The sequence below is a fragment of the Macaca thibetana genome, chromosome 5, assembly GCF_024542745.1.
Source record: "Macaca thibetana thibetana isolate TM-01 chromosome 5, ASM2454274v1, whole genome shotgun sequence".
Lineage (NCBI taxonomy): Eukaryota > Metazoa > Chordata > Mammalia > Primates > Cercopithecidae > Macaca > Macaca thibetana.
In genome coordinates, this window is record NC_065582.1 from 74,396,718 (window position 1) to 74,416,498 (window position 19,781).

The 19,781-nt window shown below is 35.4% G+C and overlaps 1 protein-coding gene across 2 annotated transcripts in view; it reads right to left on the reverse strand.

Moving 5' to 3' along the window:
• The window catches only part of UGT8 (UDP glycosyltransferase 8), an 85,380-nt gene that overhangs the window by 13,051 nt on the left and 52,548 nt on the right, over positions 1-19,781 (reverse strand). For both annotated transcript variants that reach the window (XM_050789771.1, XM_050789770.1), the window contains exons 3-4: positions 2,495-2,637; positions 593-669 (exon numbers count right to left, since the gene is read on the reverse strand). In XM_050789771.1, coding sequence (XP_050645728.1) covers positions 593-669; positions 2,495-2,637 — 220 coding nt within the window. The remainder of the gene's footprint in view (positions 1-592; positions 670-2,494; positions 2,638-19,781) is intronic.

The window sequence follows — 19,781 nt, forward strand, 5'->3', positions numbered from 1 at the left end:
AATAATTACTATTTTAATTTTGAGAATCAGAATCCCCAAGATTAAATAATATAAAGTTCTTCAAAACTAACCAGTGATTTAGGACTAAACAGAGCAGATAATCTAATTAAAGTTAAAATAAATTGACTGTTCCTCTTGTCTTCCACTTCTTTTTGGTTTCAGACAAATGAATAACTTCTAATTTCTCTTGGTTCTCAGACCATCTGTAATAAATCTGTAACCTAAATCTACATTCTTATTGTTTTAACTGTTGTACTTTCACCTGATTACTCTAATTAGGTATAATCTTATTCACTACTAATTTATATAGTTTATTAAGTACATAATTTCCAGATAATTAAAATTGGAGACTGGTCTAAAAATTTTAATATAGATGCCCAAATGTTTACATTTTACACACTCTTTTCTAGTAAATAAAGATTTAAAATTTTGACCTCAAATTTAAGACTTGAAATACTGGATAAAAAACATAAAACTCTAACATTTACTACACACATACCGTATGAACCTCTCAAGTAAAAAAAAAAAAAAAATCACATTTATGTAATTAAAACCTAACAGCCAAGTAAGTAACCACAAATCATTTACTTACCAAGCAGGTCATTCTGTGGTAACCATTCTATGAGTTTAGTGTTGTTTCCTAGATTCTTTGGTTTGGGTCCTGAAAACCTAAAATGTACACCAGAAAATTAATCTTTTTTTTTTTTTTTTTTTGAGACGGAGTCTCGCTCTGTCGCCCAGGCTGGAGTGCAGTGGCCGCATCTCAGCTCACTGCAAGCTCCGCCTCCCGGGTCTACGCCATTCTCCTGCCTCAGCCTCCCGAGTAGCTGGGACTACAGGCGCCCGCCACCTCACCCGGCTAGTTTTTTGTATTTTTTAGTAGAGACGGGGTTTCACCGTATTAGCCAGGCTGGTCTCGATCTCCTGACCTTGTGATCCGCCCGTCTCGGCCTCCCAAAGTGCTGGGATTACAGGCTTGAGCCACCGCGCCCGGCCGAAAATTAATCTTTTAAAAATCAAACCTTACTCATAGTATGTGCTCTCTGATTAAAGTATGAGATTTAAAATAAATGTTTGATGATATTTTGTTGATATTCTTAAGAATGAAACCATGCTTTGGTAACAACAAATATTTGATTACGTTTCTTTTAAAAAACTTTCACTGGATGGAGGAAAAACAAGAAATAATTTGCTTACATAGAGATCTATTTTCCATTGGCTCCTCATACCTATACACATACAGAGATAGGGGAAAAAAAGAAACAACCAAATAAACCTACACTAGAAGTCATTCCCCACAAACAGTCAGAAGCTGGAACAAGAAGGGGCAGGGAGGGCTGCCACTGCTATGGCAGTCCATATCCCTAATCCTTAACAACCCAAGCCTGAGGGAAGGCACAAGTGGTGAAAGAAATCAGAACGTTCTCTTCTTTAGCTTCACCAGAAGTAAAAGTTTTGTGAGGCAAAGCACATAATTAGAGTGTTTTCTGCCTTATGTTAAAAGATAAAACATAAATATGCTTAACAACTAAGAGGGTGACAAAAGAGTCTGAACGGAGTAGACATAAACTGTCCTAAATGAAGCAGAAGTACTTTCTGGGGTTAAGCCTAATAGAGGAAACCCAATGGGACCGGAATCTGAAAGGTAAAGTCCTGAACAGTTAGAATAAAATAAATGTCACTGCATAGCTCAGCAGGGGCAGCTAATCCTTACTCATTTGTTATAAAGGGAAAATCTCTATTACTAAAAGCCTAATTGCAATGGCTTAAGGGGCACTTTCTTCTACTCATGGTAGTAACTATGGGACCAATGTTGTATCCCTAGAGTTCAACAGTAGTAGTATGTGCTCAATAAATACATGCTAAATAAAGTGTTCGTGTCTGAGTTTTCAACATTGGGTTGGAAATTCCAAAGACAGTCATGTGTTGGCAATGCCTTCCAAAAGAAGCTGTGGTCAATCTATGGTTCTGTCTTAAACTGTGTTAAATGGCAAGTGATTGTGTTTTTAAAGGTCAAGTTTGTTAAATAAAATAAATCAAAAATATATGTAAAGGAGACGAAGTGGGAGCCAAAAAGAGTCCATGGTATTTTAGGTATTTGTTAATCCATCATTTTCTTCCTCATTTCAAAACTGATTTGAAGGAGTATATAAAAAGGCATGCAATTAAAACTAACTTTTAAAATCATAATAAATAATAAAAGAGTAAACGAGGGTGGAACTCTGAGGGAAACATAAATATTCATCTGACACAAGGAAAAGTCATTCTGAATAATATCTTCTTTCTGTCCTATACGTGAGAGGTTTCTTTATCCATCATAGAGCCTTATGAATTAATTCCTAAATTTCAATATGCTAAGAAACAAAATGAAAGTCAAGGGCATCTTGCTAATCTTGCCAGAGAAACAATGTGCTGTGCTTTACTGGGACCTGTGGGCTAAACAAGGAGATATTGAATGTCAATAACAAAGAAACAATCTACATTATTACCTTACCTCCAAATCACTTTTTGAGGCAATCTCCCCAGAGCTCCTGCAAGTTTGTTAGCAATGTCTTCTGAGAGATACTTGACACCAGCTCCAAAAGACACCAAGACAAAGCCATGTTCATTAGCACCATTTACCCATCTTTGGAGATCCTGTAAATCAAAACACGGCAGTAAGTTTTACGAAGACCAATCTAGTTTGTAATTGGTGTTATTAACAGCCCAGTTAAAAAAAGAAACTTTTAAAGTAATTTTCTTAAACAATTAGAAAGTAAAGGATATATTTTCTTCTAAATAACTGCTTTTGTTTACAACATTTCATCTGATAATGCTAACCGAAATGAGGACATATAAACCACAACAAAAATAACTTTAAAAATAAGTAGCTAAAGGCTTAAAATCTCAGAAAAAGGGCAAAAATTGGAAATGATGATACATGGTCAGAAAAAAATCTGTATGCAGACACAAGCAAAAGATGTGGATTAAACATATGAAAAATCAATCATACTAGCAAAAATTTGTTAATGCATCGTTTACAAATTTCTGCCAGTATGATTGATTTGCATTGAAAATCAAATCAGTTCATTTTAAGAAATACCACCCTTACTTCATTTTATTGTATAGGCACAAGCTTGTTTTTAATGATGTCATCCCTTTGAATAAATCCTTGCCAAAGACACCCAGCTTTAGTTTCCCATAGGAAAACTAATAGAGCCAGGGCTCGTTGAGGAACACATTAATTCCATTGTAAGAATGATACACTTGCTGTCTATTGATGAGTCCTATGCCATAATGAAGTCACGAAAGCAGAAGCCTGACCCATTCTGTGTTCATAATGTGCAGAGTGAGCTGCCACAGTTATATATCATAGACCCCGCAGGTCCCTCACTCAGGAAGAATGAGTTATTGCCATGGTTGTGTCAGCCATGCTTCTGCATTTCGCACCACTTTGTAGCATAACCTTATTTGTAGCTAAGGAGTACTGTACAATAAGAAGTATCATCACAGCGAGGCATGGTGGCTCACACCTGTAATGCCAGCACTTTGGGAGGCCAAGGCAGGCGCATCACGAGGTCAGGAGATGGAGACAGTCCTGGCTAACACGGTGAAACCCCATCTCTACTAAAAATAAAAACAAATAAACAAACAAACAAAAATAGCTGGGCATGGTGGCAGGTGCCTGTAGTCTCAGCTACTGTAGGGAGGCTAAGGCAGGAGAACCAGGGAGGTGGAGCTTGCAGTGAGCCAAGATTGTGCCACTGCACTCCAGCCTGGGCGACAGAGTGAGATTCTGTCTCAAAAGAAAAAAAAAAAAGCATCATCACAATGGCATCACTGCACAGCTTAATTAATTAGTTAATGGAACATTAAGCCTAAGTTTTCCTTCCTTTCCCTTTTCTATTCATTTTATCACCTAAAGAAATTTGTATTCTCTATTGTACTCAGCAAGTGATTGACCACATTTTATGTCCCCCAAAAATTAGTGAATAGTGTCACTGCATGACCCAGAGTGATGACAGAAAGGAGGTACATCCTTCTAGCTACTGAATGAGTAAAATAGTCTACAATTATTTGGTAGGGAAGAAAATCTTACCAAAACATTGTATTTTCCAGGAAGCTCTATTTATAAATACAGATAATCCTTGACTTTATGATGCTGTGAAAGCTATACTCCTTCAGTAGAGACTGTACTTCAAATTTTGAATTTTGATCTTTTCTAAGGCTGGTCATATGCCTGAACAGTGACAGTGAGCTGTAGCTCTTAGTAATGCAATCATGAGGGTGAATGGCCAACACACATCTGTGTACTGTCTTGGCAGATGATTTTGTCCAAGTGTAGGCTAATGGAAGTGTTCTGAGCACATTTAACGTAGGCTAAGCTATGACGTCGGTATGTTAGGTGTATTAAACACATTTTGACTTAAAATCTTTTCAACTTATGATATCCGGACAGAACCCCACTGTAAGTCAAAGAACATATGTATATAAAAGAAATACAGACTATATCAATTTTGAATTAAAACTTTTATATTCTGTTACATTTACCAAGAATATGTAAGATGCTGAAAATTTAACAGTGTTATCCATAGATTGAAAGTAATAAACAAGAGCAGAATGATTTAAAATTTTATGTACAGTCCTAAGTTAGATGTACTTAAAATCAATATAAATGCTACACAGTAAAATCGTATGAATACATATTGTATACGTAAGTACCAAATATAAGCCTTTACTGATATGTAAAATAGTAGAAAAATTTATGTTCATCATGTTTCCTTCAGAAAAAAAAAACTCAATACTTTTAGAAGACAATATTCCACTTGGCTTAGCAGGAAGAGTGGGAACCAAGGTGACATGCAAACTCCTATTTCCTGAGTTGGAGGAAAAAGGCCAGAACAGAGACAGTGAGCAAGTGGATGCCTTACTGTCCCTTGATGTAACCCCTCCCCATGATTTCTAATCTTCAGCCTAAATTCACAGAACATTTGGTGTGATGGATGCTCTATGAGAACATTGAAGGGGTTGGGTTTTAGATTCAGTTGACAAGCAGGTGATTCTGGAGTCATGAACAAATGCAAGAGCCAGATGTGGAAGCGATTTTAAATTTGCTGCTCACGGCAAAACTTTGAAATTGGAACTTCATGAAAAGTATACTGATATCTTCCGGTGGGTTGGGAGGCCTCAGGATATCTTAGCCATATATAAAAATACAGGAATTTTGGAATTTAAGACCCAGTTATAAAAGGCAAATTTATTTACTAACAGCTCTTAGAAAACAAACTTCATGGTAAATGTGTTCACACACACACACACACACACACACACACACACACACACACACACACAAATCCTAACTCCAGAAATGTAACATTTTTAGAAGTAAAAGTACTTCTGTTCCTGGTCAAATAACTTCTGCTCCTGGTCAAATAACAAATTTTAAAACTGGACTAAAGAATTCTTTTATAATAGCAACAAAATCCATAAAGACCTAAGAATAAACCTAACAGAAATATACCAAATATACATGAAGAAAACATGAAAACTTTACTAAAGGACAAAGAAAGAAGGAAACCTGAATAAATGGGGACAATGGAACATGATGACAGAGACAATAAGCTATCGATTGAAGAAAAAAATACGAGGTTCTATCCCTCCTCTAGTAGCAGTCAAAGAGGGATTATAAGTTAAATTGATTTATAATTTTAAAAAGACATTTTAAAGATCAACAAAATAATTAATAGACTGACAGAAATATTTATAATACACATAACAAAGGACTAATACTAAAATAAAATAGGGGGAATAAAACCACAAACACCAGAAAACCAGAAAGCACCCAATTCACAGAAGAAAACTAAATGGTATAAACATTAAAAGAACCTTTGTTTCACATGACTAATCAGAGAAACAAATTCAAATTGTTTTCATATTGTCTATATAGTGCTCTGTCGATATGTAATATTTCATTAATATTTAATTCATTTTAAGGAATAGAACCTAGAATTTACCCTTTAAGTATTATTGTTTTGTAATTTTCTTGTAACTGCTTTTGTTTGTTTGCTGGAAGGATAAATGTCTTTTCTTAAATGGCCTCTGGGTTTACTGTTATTAGCAAGCCTTTTCTACTTCAAGATTATCTTTTAAATGGTCCATATTTTCTTTTCATAATTTTACAGTATAACTTCTTTAACGTTTTAATCTTTTAAACAATCAGCATTTATTTTGAAGGAAAGAATAACAATGACATTCATCTTTATTTTTAACCAAATTGTTAGCCAGTCATCTCAACATTAGTTATTTAATATCTCATCATCTCAATTATTTGAAATGCCACCCTCACAGTCTGTTTCTGAATTCTATTCTGTTCCAATGATCTATCCATCTCTGTGCCAGTGCCAAGAATTTTATTTTACATTTTTATATTTGGAATGTTAGATTTTATTACTTTTCATTTTGGGGATTCTGTTAGTTACTCTTATACTTAGTATATTTTTAAGGACTCATCTTTTTTGGTAACTCATCAATGGTCATTTACTACCAGTACCACTACTTCTTAAGTTATGAATATTTGTGTATAAGGTACAGAATAAGCCTTCCATTTCACTCAATACAGGAATTTAGAAATTGCATCGTCTTTTACAGTAGGCCAGCACTGCATGCACGTTTCTCCACTAGATGGCAGGACAGGAAAGGAGCGATGTCTGGGCTCAACCTGCTTACATGCCCAAACCCCGACTACCTATATGGGTATAGGGGAACCTACACCAAGGGGAAAAAGTGACATTTTCAAATTGAAAAGAAAATGATCACAATAAGGGACCAAATACTGAACTGGAAATCAGCAACACTCACAGGCGCTCTCCCCGCTACATTAGAATGAATAATTCCATTCCTATGCAACTTGAGTAACGGATGTCTACCTATACTTAGCTATAAAGTCTATGTTTTTGAAAAGACAACCTCACAATAAAAATAATCATTTTATCTTCTTGTAGGATTAAGTCATCTGTTTTAAGTCTTTTATGGGAAAAGTTAGCATAATAAGGAAATATGGATTAATACACATTCTATTCCCCATAATCAGATGCTATATGTTAAGTATTTGCATTTATTTTAATGATCATGATCTGGATAGACACTGATTTGTTTCTAGTATTGCCAGATTTCTTATCCTAGAGTAATTATATACCAAATGCCTTGACTGGACCACAGGAAGAATGAAGCAGTGAGGGGTGTGTTGTCCTCCCATGTCCCTCCATGTGGTGCTGTCCAGCATAAGCCGGTAAAACAGCCTAGCTCTGTGAGGCTGGAGACGTGGCAGAATAGAAGCTAAGCAATGTACCAGAGTGAGACTCGGGGAGCAACTACTCCAAAAATATAAAATTTTCATTATTTTCAGGTAATGTTTTGATATTAGGGACATCAAAGAATGGAAGATGGTGAAAAAATATTCAAAGAAGTGGAAAGCAAGATCTTGAAACTTTTAGAGAAGACAATCATTGGGTAATGCCTTCTTAAAAATATACTCTGTAATCCCAGCACTTTGGGAGGCCAAGACGGGCGGATCATGAGGTCAGGAGATCGAGACCATTCTGGCTAATACGGTGAAACCCCGTCTCTACTTAAAAATACAAAAAACTAGCCAGGCGAGGTGGCAGGCACCTGTAGTCCCAGCTACTCAGGAGGCTGAGGCAGGAGAATGGCGTAAACCCGGGAGGCGGAGTTTGCAGTGAACTGAAATCTGGCCACTGCACTTCAGCCTGGGCAACAGAACCAGACTCTGCCCCCCCCCCAAAAAAAAAATATATATATACACTCATCCCCCTATCCAAAAATAAACAAAAATTTTTTACTCATTGTGGTCAATGTAAAACATATCCCAATGCAAGAAAATCATAAGTAGCTTCTTAAAAATGAGCTTCAGAAACAATGCAAAAATAATTACAAGTTGAACGGTGCAAGCCCACCTCTATCCTTGCTATCCTGGGTTATGAGGACATCAGAGTCTTTCAGACCTCTAAAGAGGATAACAGGTCTGAGGTGTGGGGACACACTAGGCTGTCATGTTTGCACTCCAGATCTCTCCTGATACCAGCCTGCAACCCAAACCCACTCCTTTCTCTCCCCCAAGAATGGGAGCCTTGAGAAGGGGCCAGCACAGTGGAGAAACCTATAACACTGCATCCTTTGTTGGCCCCATCCATTCTGAGGAAAAGAATGCCTGGACTGTAAGAGAATCCTACACAGAGATGATAATGGGAGATGAGGGGGGGTGGGTGTTGGAGTTCCTTTTCTTATTCTCAACACCAACATCAATAGGCCTCTTTTCCCATTTAATGTTTCTGATGTAAAGAATGTTCTGCTTTAGTCAGGTGGGTTGCAAAGAATTTCATTCTGCTAAATTTAGTAGGTAAAATGATAGTGAACATTTTGATATAAAATGCTTTTTAAAAAAATCTTGGGATATCAAATGTGATCTCTGACTACTGCTAATATAGGTAACCAAGACTTATTAAACAAAACAAAACAAAAAGCACTTACAATATAAAGGTCACCATTCAAAATAAAAATGCACCAATCATTGTTTTCTCTGATTTGTTTGGCAAGAGGCTTGCTTCAAACCCCAATTCCACAATTTGCTGTATGATCTTAATTATGCCACCTATTCTCTCTGAGGCCCAGCTTCCTCATCTCTAAAAATACTTACGATACTTTACAAGGACACTGCAGAGATTAAATGAGATTAAATATATAAAAGTGTTTTCTCAACTAAAAATTATGCTGTTCTTTTCCCTGGCCATGATATCTGATAAGTAATACACAGATTATGGACTGAAATGATAAACACATTGAGAAAAGGAAAAAAAAGTTCATTCTGCAACAAGATATTTTTTCTCAGTTATATTTGTTCACTATGTTTTAGATTTTTCAGAATAAAGCTGTTTAAAATACATAAATAAGAAGTAGTACAAAAAGTGTTTACATGCAGCATCAAATCTAGTTTTCAGTTTTTCAGAAAACTCAAATGATTTCCCAGATCATCTAGAAGGGTATAAACTACAATTATCCTACAAAAGCAATAAAGATCAATGTCAAGGCAATGGTTCTATTTTTTAAATCTCAAAAGATGCCTTTAACACAGTGAAAATTCAGGAGAATGAAATAAGCAACCAGAAGGGTGTATTCATTTCCACTGAGATTCTGCAGTATCGGTTTTTCTTCATTGTGAGCTTGATTAATTTTGCCAGTACAGTTACAATTAAAATAAGTAAGCAAAATTTGAAACCCTGAGTTGACTTTGAAAAGCTAAATTTTCAAGGTTCTTAAGACCTTCAAGGAGCTGAACACAAGCAGCAGGGACATCCTGAGGATATGATGATGGCAAGGTACTGAGGAGATATGGAAAGTAACCATGAGATAGAAAAAAAAAGACAGAAATAATAAACGGAGGTGAAACTCTCACCAGAAAAAAAAAAAAAATCACTACAGAAATGACATCTAAATCTTTCTTATGTTACAAAAGAAAACTGATGAATGGACTCGGAAACCCACCTAATTTGCTGGGTCACTATTTGATAAATGATTATTTGATAGCCATGACCAGCTGCTATGTGCCATATCTGACACTTGGGACATATCAAAACATAAATAAACAAAATGTTCTGTCTTCAGAGAGTTTATATTTTTTAATGAGGCCATACCTAAAGTAAGTAGATATGGGAAAATGAAGAGCAGATAAAGTATTGAAACCTGGCCTCACACTCATCAGGTACCAATATTTTATCTACTCTTCATTCCCCCAAATGCAGCCTGCCATTGGGTACCTGAAACTTCCTCCGCCCCCCAGCACATCAGAATTATTTACCAAGATCGCAACAAAGTATCTCCTCTATTGTTCTCCCCTGTGTGACCTGTCCTTTCAACAGGGCACCTACCACACTTCTTATAGCATGTGAGTTTATGCACAAGACTTTTGTTCTCCTAGGTGTGAGATGTAGTAGATGCTCAACACTTATTTCTTTTAATAAATCAAGAAAGCTAACAGTAATCTAAATCTTTGAAAGGATAAACAATAAGTACACTGCTTTATTTTGCTGTTCAGTTAATTGGATACATAACACTGTCTTTTCCCTAGAAATTAAAACAAACTATTGAGCACTTTAAAGAAATGTCTCCTTTTAAAAATCAAGCTTAGCTACTAAATTATGTGACCTACATAAACAAAAGAAAGGTAGACTTGCTAGCTAATCTGTCTGCCTTCCTTCTTTCCAGAAAAAAAAAAAAAAGCAAAAAGAAAACAACCAACATTTTTTTCATGATAATCAGTATTATGCCATAAAGACAGAGATTGATGAGAAATATTTACATAGCTTCCAATTCTGATTACCAAGATAAAATCAGTAATGTGACAGTGAAGAAGTCTTGTACGTAACGCCTTAATCAAATGATCAAAGTGGACATCATCAATAACGAAGCAAATCAAAATCATGTACCAGCTAATCAGATGCCATATGCAGAATATAGCACCCCTTCTGTGATATTCCTGTAAGGATGCATAACCTGAATCCAACTACGAGGAACATATGATAAACCCAAATTGAGGGACATTCTATACAACAGGCCGATATCCTTCAACAACATCACAATAATGAGAATCAAAGAAACACTGAATAAATGTTCAAGAAGAAGGAGCCTAAAGACACATAGCAAATAAAGGCCACAGATAATTCTGAACTGGATCCTTTCCTTATTAAGGACATTATTAGGGGATCTTACAAAATTTCATTGAGGTGTAAGACTTAGATGGTAGTAATATATCATTGTTCATTTCCTTATTTTGATGGTTTGTATTGCGATTATGTAGAAAAATGTCCTCAAGTGCACAAAATGTATATCAATGTTTTGGAGGGTGACAGGGTATCATATAGAAATCTTATTGTCAGATGGTTCTGCTGAAAAAGAACTTTGAACTGAGTTTGCAAATTTCCTGTAGATTTAATATTGTTTTAAAAATAATGTATTGGGGGATTGTTATATTACAAAAGAAAAATTAAATAAAAAGAATACAGCTTTCAATTTAACAATTCCACATGAGAAACATGGTTTACTATCAACAAGCATTACCATCAAGTAACAAATGCCACCACCTAGAATAAGCCCCTGGAATCAATAACCTTTGTTTCAAAACAACTTATGTGGACTTCCTTTTGTCTTTAAAAGCTTCCCCTTACTTCAGACCCCTCAGATGCATCCATGGTCTGCAACAGCATGCATATCCAGCATTGCAGACCCTTGCTATTTCCAAATAAAGTGTTTTAGAGAAAAAACACACAAAACAAACAAAAACAAATATCCCAGGATTCTGGATGATGCAAACTAAATAAATAAAAGTTTATTGTGGAAAAATCTAGATAATAGATTAATTTTTATTTTTAAATTTAAACTTCCCTCCATCAATTTCAGCATCTGAATAACATAATGAGCTGCAAGTTACTTCAAACAAACAAACAAACAAACAAAAAACCTAGATACCGGGAATTGGTAAGTGGTCTATTTGGTAAAAACAACGTAGGGAAACATAAATTATTAGTCATACTTGAAAATTATAAAGCCATAGAAAAAGACATAGGAATTATATTATGTGTCAGACTGTATGTTCCCATGAACAGCTAAAGTAGTATTTCCAGTCCCACATGTGCTTTCAGAATGTCCCCATCAAGAGGTGCTATGTCCACACTGTATAAACTTGGGCAGCTAAGCCTTGGTTGACTCACAACTTCTCTGTTCAATTGATTACAGAAGAAATAATCCTATGTGACTTCTTAGGTTAGATCATAACAAAAGATACACTTGACACCTACTTCTCTCTCTTGCAACACTCACCCTTCCTTTCCAATCACCATGCTATATCAGTAAAGAAAGCAACATGAAGACAAGAGTAGGTGTTACAGCTAATAGCTCAACTAAGGTCTCAGCCAACAGCTAATCTTAACTGCCAAACATGAGAATGAACAAGCCTGAGGATGATTCCAGCCTCTAGCTCTCAAATGTTCTAGCTGATTCCCCAGACAGTATAGAGCACGGAAATGTAGTTCCTGCTATTCTGTCTGAATTCTTCACCTGTAGGTATAATAGATTGTTGCTTAAACGTCACCAGGGTAGATTTTACAGCTCTAGGGACTGAAATGTCTCAATGCATCTTCATTTGGTTTCTTTCTCAAGAGTCATAAATGGATCTGAAAAACAGCACTAAGAGATCCACATGAGGTCCCTAACATTTTTTTTTCTCATAAAGATCAGGGAGAATAGAACATAACTGAATACCTACTTTGTGACTTTAAACCCATTAAGTTATCTCTTCTAAGAAAATATGAGACTGGATAAAGTTGAGGCCCAATAATAGCAAATAACCTACTTCTAATCCAATAACCTATGGTCCTCAACAACACTTCAACAAAGAAAATGTAATACTTATTGAGTATATTTCCAAAATAATTCTGGTAGCTATATTCCCTTTTGAAGTGCACTGATATTAGCAACAAAGACAGAGAGTAGTGCAGATCTTGTTTAACCTGCACGCATATTCATTTAATCCATAATTCAATATCAGTTAACAAACTTTTACCGGTCACCTTCTATGTGCCAGGCACCAGGTGCCAGGAATATAAGAGAGCAAGATATAGTTTCCTCCTCAGAAGTTCATAGTCCATTTCAGATTCATGAGCTTTATTAACAGCACATTAATACTGCCTCTGCCCTATTTCCTAACTGAAGACTGGGGAAATAAAGAGCCTGAAAATAAATAATAAACTTTCCAAAAATGCACTTACATTAAATCTCTGTAAATTATAACGCAGTTTTATCTTGATTTCAGAGTTGAATTTCTAAAGGAACAGTTTAGTGTTAGGCAATTAAAGGTTGCACACCAACATTTCCAAACCAATTAGAAATACATTTATAATCAGTTAAATTATGCCAAAAATTCATTGGCAACTAAAGAATCCATTCTTAATGAAAATTTCTCTTTTTCTAATGTAATATTGATATTTAGCATCTCTAAATTATACATCTGTATAGAGAAACAGTAAGTGCAGGACTTGGCTAAAACAGGTCAAGTTCACATAATTTCCAGGGTAAAACACTCAAGTAGATCCTTCCAGGTCAATGACAATATCAAAGTATACTTGAGTCAGCTTCTCTCAAATGCCTAATGTAGTATATATAAAGCTAGACAAAGACCACAATATGCAATAAGGTCATATCCTATGACTATGACCTCATGGATATTTCCATTAGCTCTAGTGTTTCTATCTTATGAGCATGAACAGCATATATGTTCAAGGAAAGAGAAGTCTTTTAACTTTTATGGGGTAAGTGACTATATAGACTAGAAAACTAGGAACTGATCACCCCTTCTCCTCCATCTCACTCCCCACGTTTCATAATCTATTTCTACAACTATTCAGGAAGTAAACTCGTTTGCAACAAAGTCAATGATCCAGAAGGGTATGGGCAATGGTGCATTAATCCTGGGATGAGTGACTTGGTCATCTCAGGGAAAGCTTTTGTACCTTGGGCAGAAACATGTAGAGCCATGGTACAGTGACTGCTAGACTGTGTACTCTCCCATGTACTACCTCATATAAAAACAATTTAAAAATAAATCTTATTCTTTGCCTGCATAAACAACAAGATCAGAATAAGATAAAAATCCTAATTGGACCCAGCAAAGACTCCAACGTTAGAATAAACATCAGTTATCAAACAGAGCTATTTGGGGTTGCTATGACCCTCAGCCTCCCCTAAAGCAGCTGACCTGCCAAGAGCACTCTTTCATCTCATTATATTCTATAGAGCCAATTCTGTGGAACTAAAATTTGGATTTATATGCTCTTCTAATCCTTCAATACCATGACTTCTTTCCATTAATACAATTTATCACTATGCTCACAGAGAAGTCTGTAATAGAAGTATATCTTTGAATAAGCAGCACAAAATGTACTTTCTCACCAGTTTCTTTTTATCTTAACTCCTAGTCCCTCTCATAAAAGTTCACTTCCCAATGCCAACCAGTTTAGTTTAAAAGTCCTATTAAAATACTCTCCATTCAATGCCAATGCTCAAGTTCTCTACACTAGCTACTCAAAAAAAAAAAAATACCCATGAGAAAAATCTTGAAATTTTCATTGGTCCAACTACCAGCTGACGTCCAAGGTCCTTCTGTTTCTAACTTCCTACTCTGACCAACACTACACTGTTCTACATTCCCTTAACTTATCCCACCCCTGACCACTCTGATGACTTTGTTCACTCTGATTCCGTTTGTTAGAAGTACTTCCATCTACTGAAATTCAACAAGTCCTTCAAGCTCAGCTCAAATGCTACCTTCAACAGAGCCTTCCAGGTCAATTGAAACGCCACTTACTATATCAATTCATGTCTAATTATGCCAAATTTAAGAATTTATCTTATTTGACAGTACTTTATAGCTTCTTTGGTTCTGTTCATATTTGCACATGTGATAAAATTATTTGTATACATATGTCATCTTTTTTTGCAGACTATAAATTCCTTTAATTTCAAGGCATCCAAATAGTGTATTGCCCATAATTTGTGTACACTTAATAGTCATTTGATAGCTTATATTTAATTTTAATTGTTTGCTAAATCAAATCCATAAGAAATTCAACAACTTGTAAGAGTTTATTCAATAATTCATTTGTAAATCTTTTCAGAAATCTATGCACATTTTCCCAAAATGTTATTGCTATACATGATAATTTAGGATAAAGTTACACTTCACTATTTCAGGTATATTTTGGATTGATGATTACTTCAAAAGACATTTGGAAGATACCTTAAGGTCCTGGGTACCACAAATTAATGTGCTTCTAATCCTGGGTGTCAGAGAATGACAGACTCTCTGCATATGCTTAACAGTGAGCATGTTAAACAGCGTATGAATCTAAGATATGTTTGTAACAGAGAGGGCAGGAGGAAAACCCATATCAGTGTATTTCAGCAAGAGGGCAGAAGTGGTGTATATAAGGAAAACTAGTTTGTTCTTGCTTTTAATCTTGAAATTGCCTTAAATTTCACATAAAATTAAAATGAGATGTGAGACTTCTATATTTATAAAAGAGAAACATGTCTAAAGAAAAAAGCTTAAGTAATAATTCCTAGAAAAGAACACTTGAAGTACTTGAAGTATTCCCAATTGTGGAAAAATGGAAAGAGCCAATTGTAATTTGTCAAGTCTTTTCAAGTCAAACTCTTTGCATATTTTCTTGGTGTAGTTTATTTTACTATGTAACTTCACAGGAAACTTGGTAAGAGATACTACTCACTAGAATGAAAATTGAAAAAAATGGGGAAGTAATTTTTCCCTGCTAAATTAACAGCTACAACGAAAACCTATGCTGGCAAAGATCTCAAATACCTTGTCAAGTTCTAAAAATCTGAGTCTAAGATTAGGCAATTGGAGAACACAAGTAAAGAAGGAATGCTAAGTAAAGTAGAGATCAGATCTTTCCAGGATCAATCAAGTAAGGAGTTTTTGAAAAGGCGAGTTTCAGGTAGGGAAGTCTATATTAGACACAGGAAATGGCAGGATGAAAGAGGACGTTTTGGGCAAAGGAAATGACATGTTCTATGAAAAAAAAAGGTGTTGCAGGATAGGAAAAAAACTTGCATACCTGCAGAAGCAAAACCTTTGTATGAAAAAGCAAGAAAGGAATATATCAGTGAAAGAGTAGGTGGAAAGGTTTTTGTTTGTTTGGTTTTTTGTTTTCTTTTGTTGTTGTTTTTTTAACAAAGCCCTGAATTTATGAGTTCATTTTGGATTCCTGTAACCTGAAGACTGATTCTAATAAACTGAATATGCCACAAAATAGATAAAAAACCAATGACCAACAGTCAGAAACATCCCCAGGAAAACAATTCTTTCTAAGGAATGGGAAATCATAGTCATAATATTGGACTAAGTATCTCATAAAATATAAGAATACATATATTACACTTTAAATAAAAATTGACAAATTAACTTTAATATATTTGTTAGTTGTAGTAATAGACTGCTTCAGAAGATAATGAGGTTTTAAAAAACAGCTCACACCCACTTATGGCTAGTGTTCCATTATTGGAATGCTTAGCATGTGGGAGTTATTTATGTCCTACTGCTCAAGTCATCACCAAGGTCTGATTTTCCACTCATGCAAAAATTCCAAAAATTGCAACCTCCGGTATAAATGGGTTAAATAGATACAAATGTGGAAAAATTCTTTAACAACTGCTATTTGCAAAACGTTCCAGGAGGATAACATGCAGATAAGATGCTAGGAAAAGATCTCCAAGCTGGAGCCACTGCAAAATATTTAGCACCTGAGGAGAGGAGAATCAATGATCCTAATACACTTCAAGTCCTGAGGGCAACTGCAGAATCGCCATGTGAGCTCAGGTTGGGTAAAATCTCTGCATACCACTGAAAGTGATTAAAAAACCCACTGATCCAAAACATTGTTGCTTTTAATTAGCAGGTCACATATAATTTTATATCAATGTTTATTGAATTTAAATAATCATATATAAATCAGTATTTCTCAAAGTGGAAAAACAACAAAGCATACCAAAGAATTAATACTATAAAGACATAAGATGAAATTTTAATTTTAATTCATAAAGTTTAAGGGTTTTTTTTTTTAACTAATAAAACAAACACAGATAGGTCATTGTGGAAGACACTTCCTCCACTTCCCTAGTAACAACTTCCAACTTTTAGCTGGGCATACTGCAGTCAGCTAAAGGCTACATTTTCTGGTCTTAGCTGAAGGTAAGTGTGGACACATGACTAGTCAATGTTCTAGCCAATGAGATGTAACAAAAATGCACCATCTGATGGCTAGAACACAGCAGCCATCTTGACTGTGGGGTTGAGTGTGGCACAGGGGACGGTAAAGCAGAGTGTTGAAGGAGCCTGGGTCCCTACTGATTCTCAGCATTGTCATATCACCCTGGACTGCTTATCTCAGAACTTCCTTTATGTGACACAAAAATAAACTTCCACTGTGTATAGCTACTTACTTTTTTTTCAATTATGTGTGTTAAAACATAATCCTAATTGATGCAACCACAAAGAAGAATACATAACAGGAAACTTCAAATAAATCAATAAATGCTCACGCTTCTGATTGACTATAAATAAGGCTAGCCCAGTATCACTCAGATAGGCACACTGATTCCTCTCTGGTGTGAAGTTTTGAGAAGCACTGTAATGTAAATTATTAGTATAATACTAATTTCTGTGTCATTTGAGTTGCTTTAAAACTAGAATACTCTACCCACACTACATTGGCACCTCTAGTACCCTAGGGATCAGAAATTGCATATCCAATATGCAATCCAATATTATCACCAGCATCGTTAATTTTAAAGAAAAGCTAAAATTATATTGTGGTAGTAATTTATTTTCCAGTTGAAGAAACTGAAGCAAGTATTAAGTGCTAGGAAGTAATCAGAAGCAGAGTTAGAATTAAGCTCCAGTTCTGTGCTGTAGTTCAGTGCCCTCCATCCTAAAATATCAGCATGGTCTTATACTCTATGAAATAATCTAGGCTATTTAAAGTCTCTCTGAAGGATAAAGTTAATAAATTGAAGCAATTTATAAGTTTTTATAAATTTGCTCAATGGTAAGAAATTATGTTGTATTATATTCCCCAAAGTTACATTTCTTTTTCTTCCCCTATATATTTGAAGGAAGGGACAAACAATGATATACATAAGGAAATCTTAATCAATTTTGCAACTGGTAAACACTTTGTAGTTTCTGGTCATTCTTTTCCTTCCTTTAAAAGAGTGTGTTTTATTGCAAAGGAATTAATCTACCCTAAACTCTGCAACTGAAGTTTTAAAAATATGTCAACAGCTTGTTCTTCATAAACATATTCTTATTTAATTATAATCCATGACAAAATTGAAATAAATCATATATACACCAAATCTAATATTTGTGCCATAATGGCAAGATTTAAAAAATAATGCCTTCCCCCAAAACTATTATAATACAGCCTAAACACCATTTATTAAGTATCCTGAATCTGATTTGACTGAAAAAGTAAATAAATAATAGATTTTCTGTGTGTCTGACATCACATATTAATGATACTACTGAATATACATGCTCATGCTCACACCATTTACAACCCTTCCTTCCTCACCACAGACAAGAAGTGCATACTCTCCATTTCTCATATGCTTTTGAGTATTAATAAAGCACATAAATGTTATCACATACTGATCTGCTCGGGGTAAGCTCAAACATGTTGGAATGGCATTCTATCCTACACAATGAAGAGAAATAAAGGGAATCAAAACAAGGAATCTTTTATTATAGATTTGAAAAGTCAACTAGGCAAAAGACCTCAGAAGGTAGGTTGAATTAAGTGGGTTTTAGAGTCTTCAGGAAATAAGAAAATCTCTCTGGTAAACAGTACACTGAATTCATATCAACTAACCATAAAAATAAGCAAGAACACTACATTGTCCATGAACTGGAATATCTATCTATGTTCATAAAATGTCTTCCACAGTTCTGTCAATTAACAATCAAGAACAAGGACAAAGTAATAAAAGGATATAAGGGACAGAGGCATGGTGATGCCTAAGAGCCAGCAGTCTGAGTTCAAATTCTGTCTTCTGCCCCTCACTGGCTGTGTAATATTCGCAAATTCCAGTACCCTAGGGTCACTTAGCCTCCTTCGACCTCATGTTCCTCAACTGAAAATGGAGATACAAGCAGTCCTTACCTTCTAGGGATGTTATGAGGCTCGAAAGACCTAATTCTGGTGACTCATGCCTGTAATCCCAACACTTTGGGAGGCTGCGGTGGGTGGATCATTTGAGTTCAAGAGTTCGACACCAGTCTGGCCAATGTGGTGAAACCCTACCTCTACTACAAATACAAAAAAAATTAGCTTGGCATGGGGGTAGCTGAGTAGTCCCAGCTACTCAGGAGGCTGAGGCAGGAGAATTGCTTGAAGCTGGGAGACTGAGGTTGCAGTGGGCTGAGATAGCGCCACTGCACTCCAGCCTGGACGACAGAGTGAGACTTTAAAAAAAAAAAAAAAAGCTAATTCATGTAAATTGTTTAGAATGGTAACTAGTATGCATTCAATGAGCATTGGCTATTATTATTTAACTGTCATTGTAAATAATGACATAAAAGAAAATCAGAAATTATTACTATAGACCCTCAGGAAGGAAGCAGTTGACATCTTTTGTAACATCTCAGGCAATACCACTGGAGACTACTTACAAATTAAAGCTACAGTTGATATATTTTATAAAATCTCTACAGGTGTCAATATGACTTTCTAAAAAGAATAAATTATTTAACACTGAAATTGTCAATCTGTTTCTAGTTGCGTATACTTCTACAAACAGAATCAAACTGCTTTAGAATGAAGAGTTCAGACTAAATCCCAGTGATGGTAACACGTTTCTTTCCCTACATGAATAGTCATGGTTCTGAATTCCAAAAGATTTAGTTCTGTCTCAGTCTCTGAAACTTCACAAAAGCCTGTCCCCAATGATTGTGGAAGTGCATTTCTGCAATACTGTGACTCCAACATGAAGGTGGCAGTGGCCTCAACAATTTGACCAAATTGAAACAAAAAATATTGCCATTTCTAGGCATATCAAAAAACACTACATCATATTCATGAATTATCAGCATCACATAGCATGGAAATCTATTTCAAGAGACTAGCCAAGATGCTTTCTCATCTCTGGTTTTGTGAGCG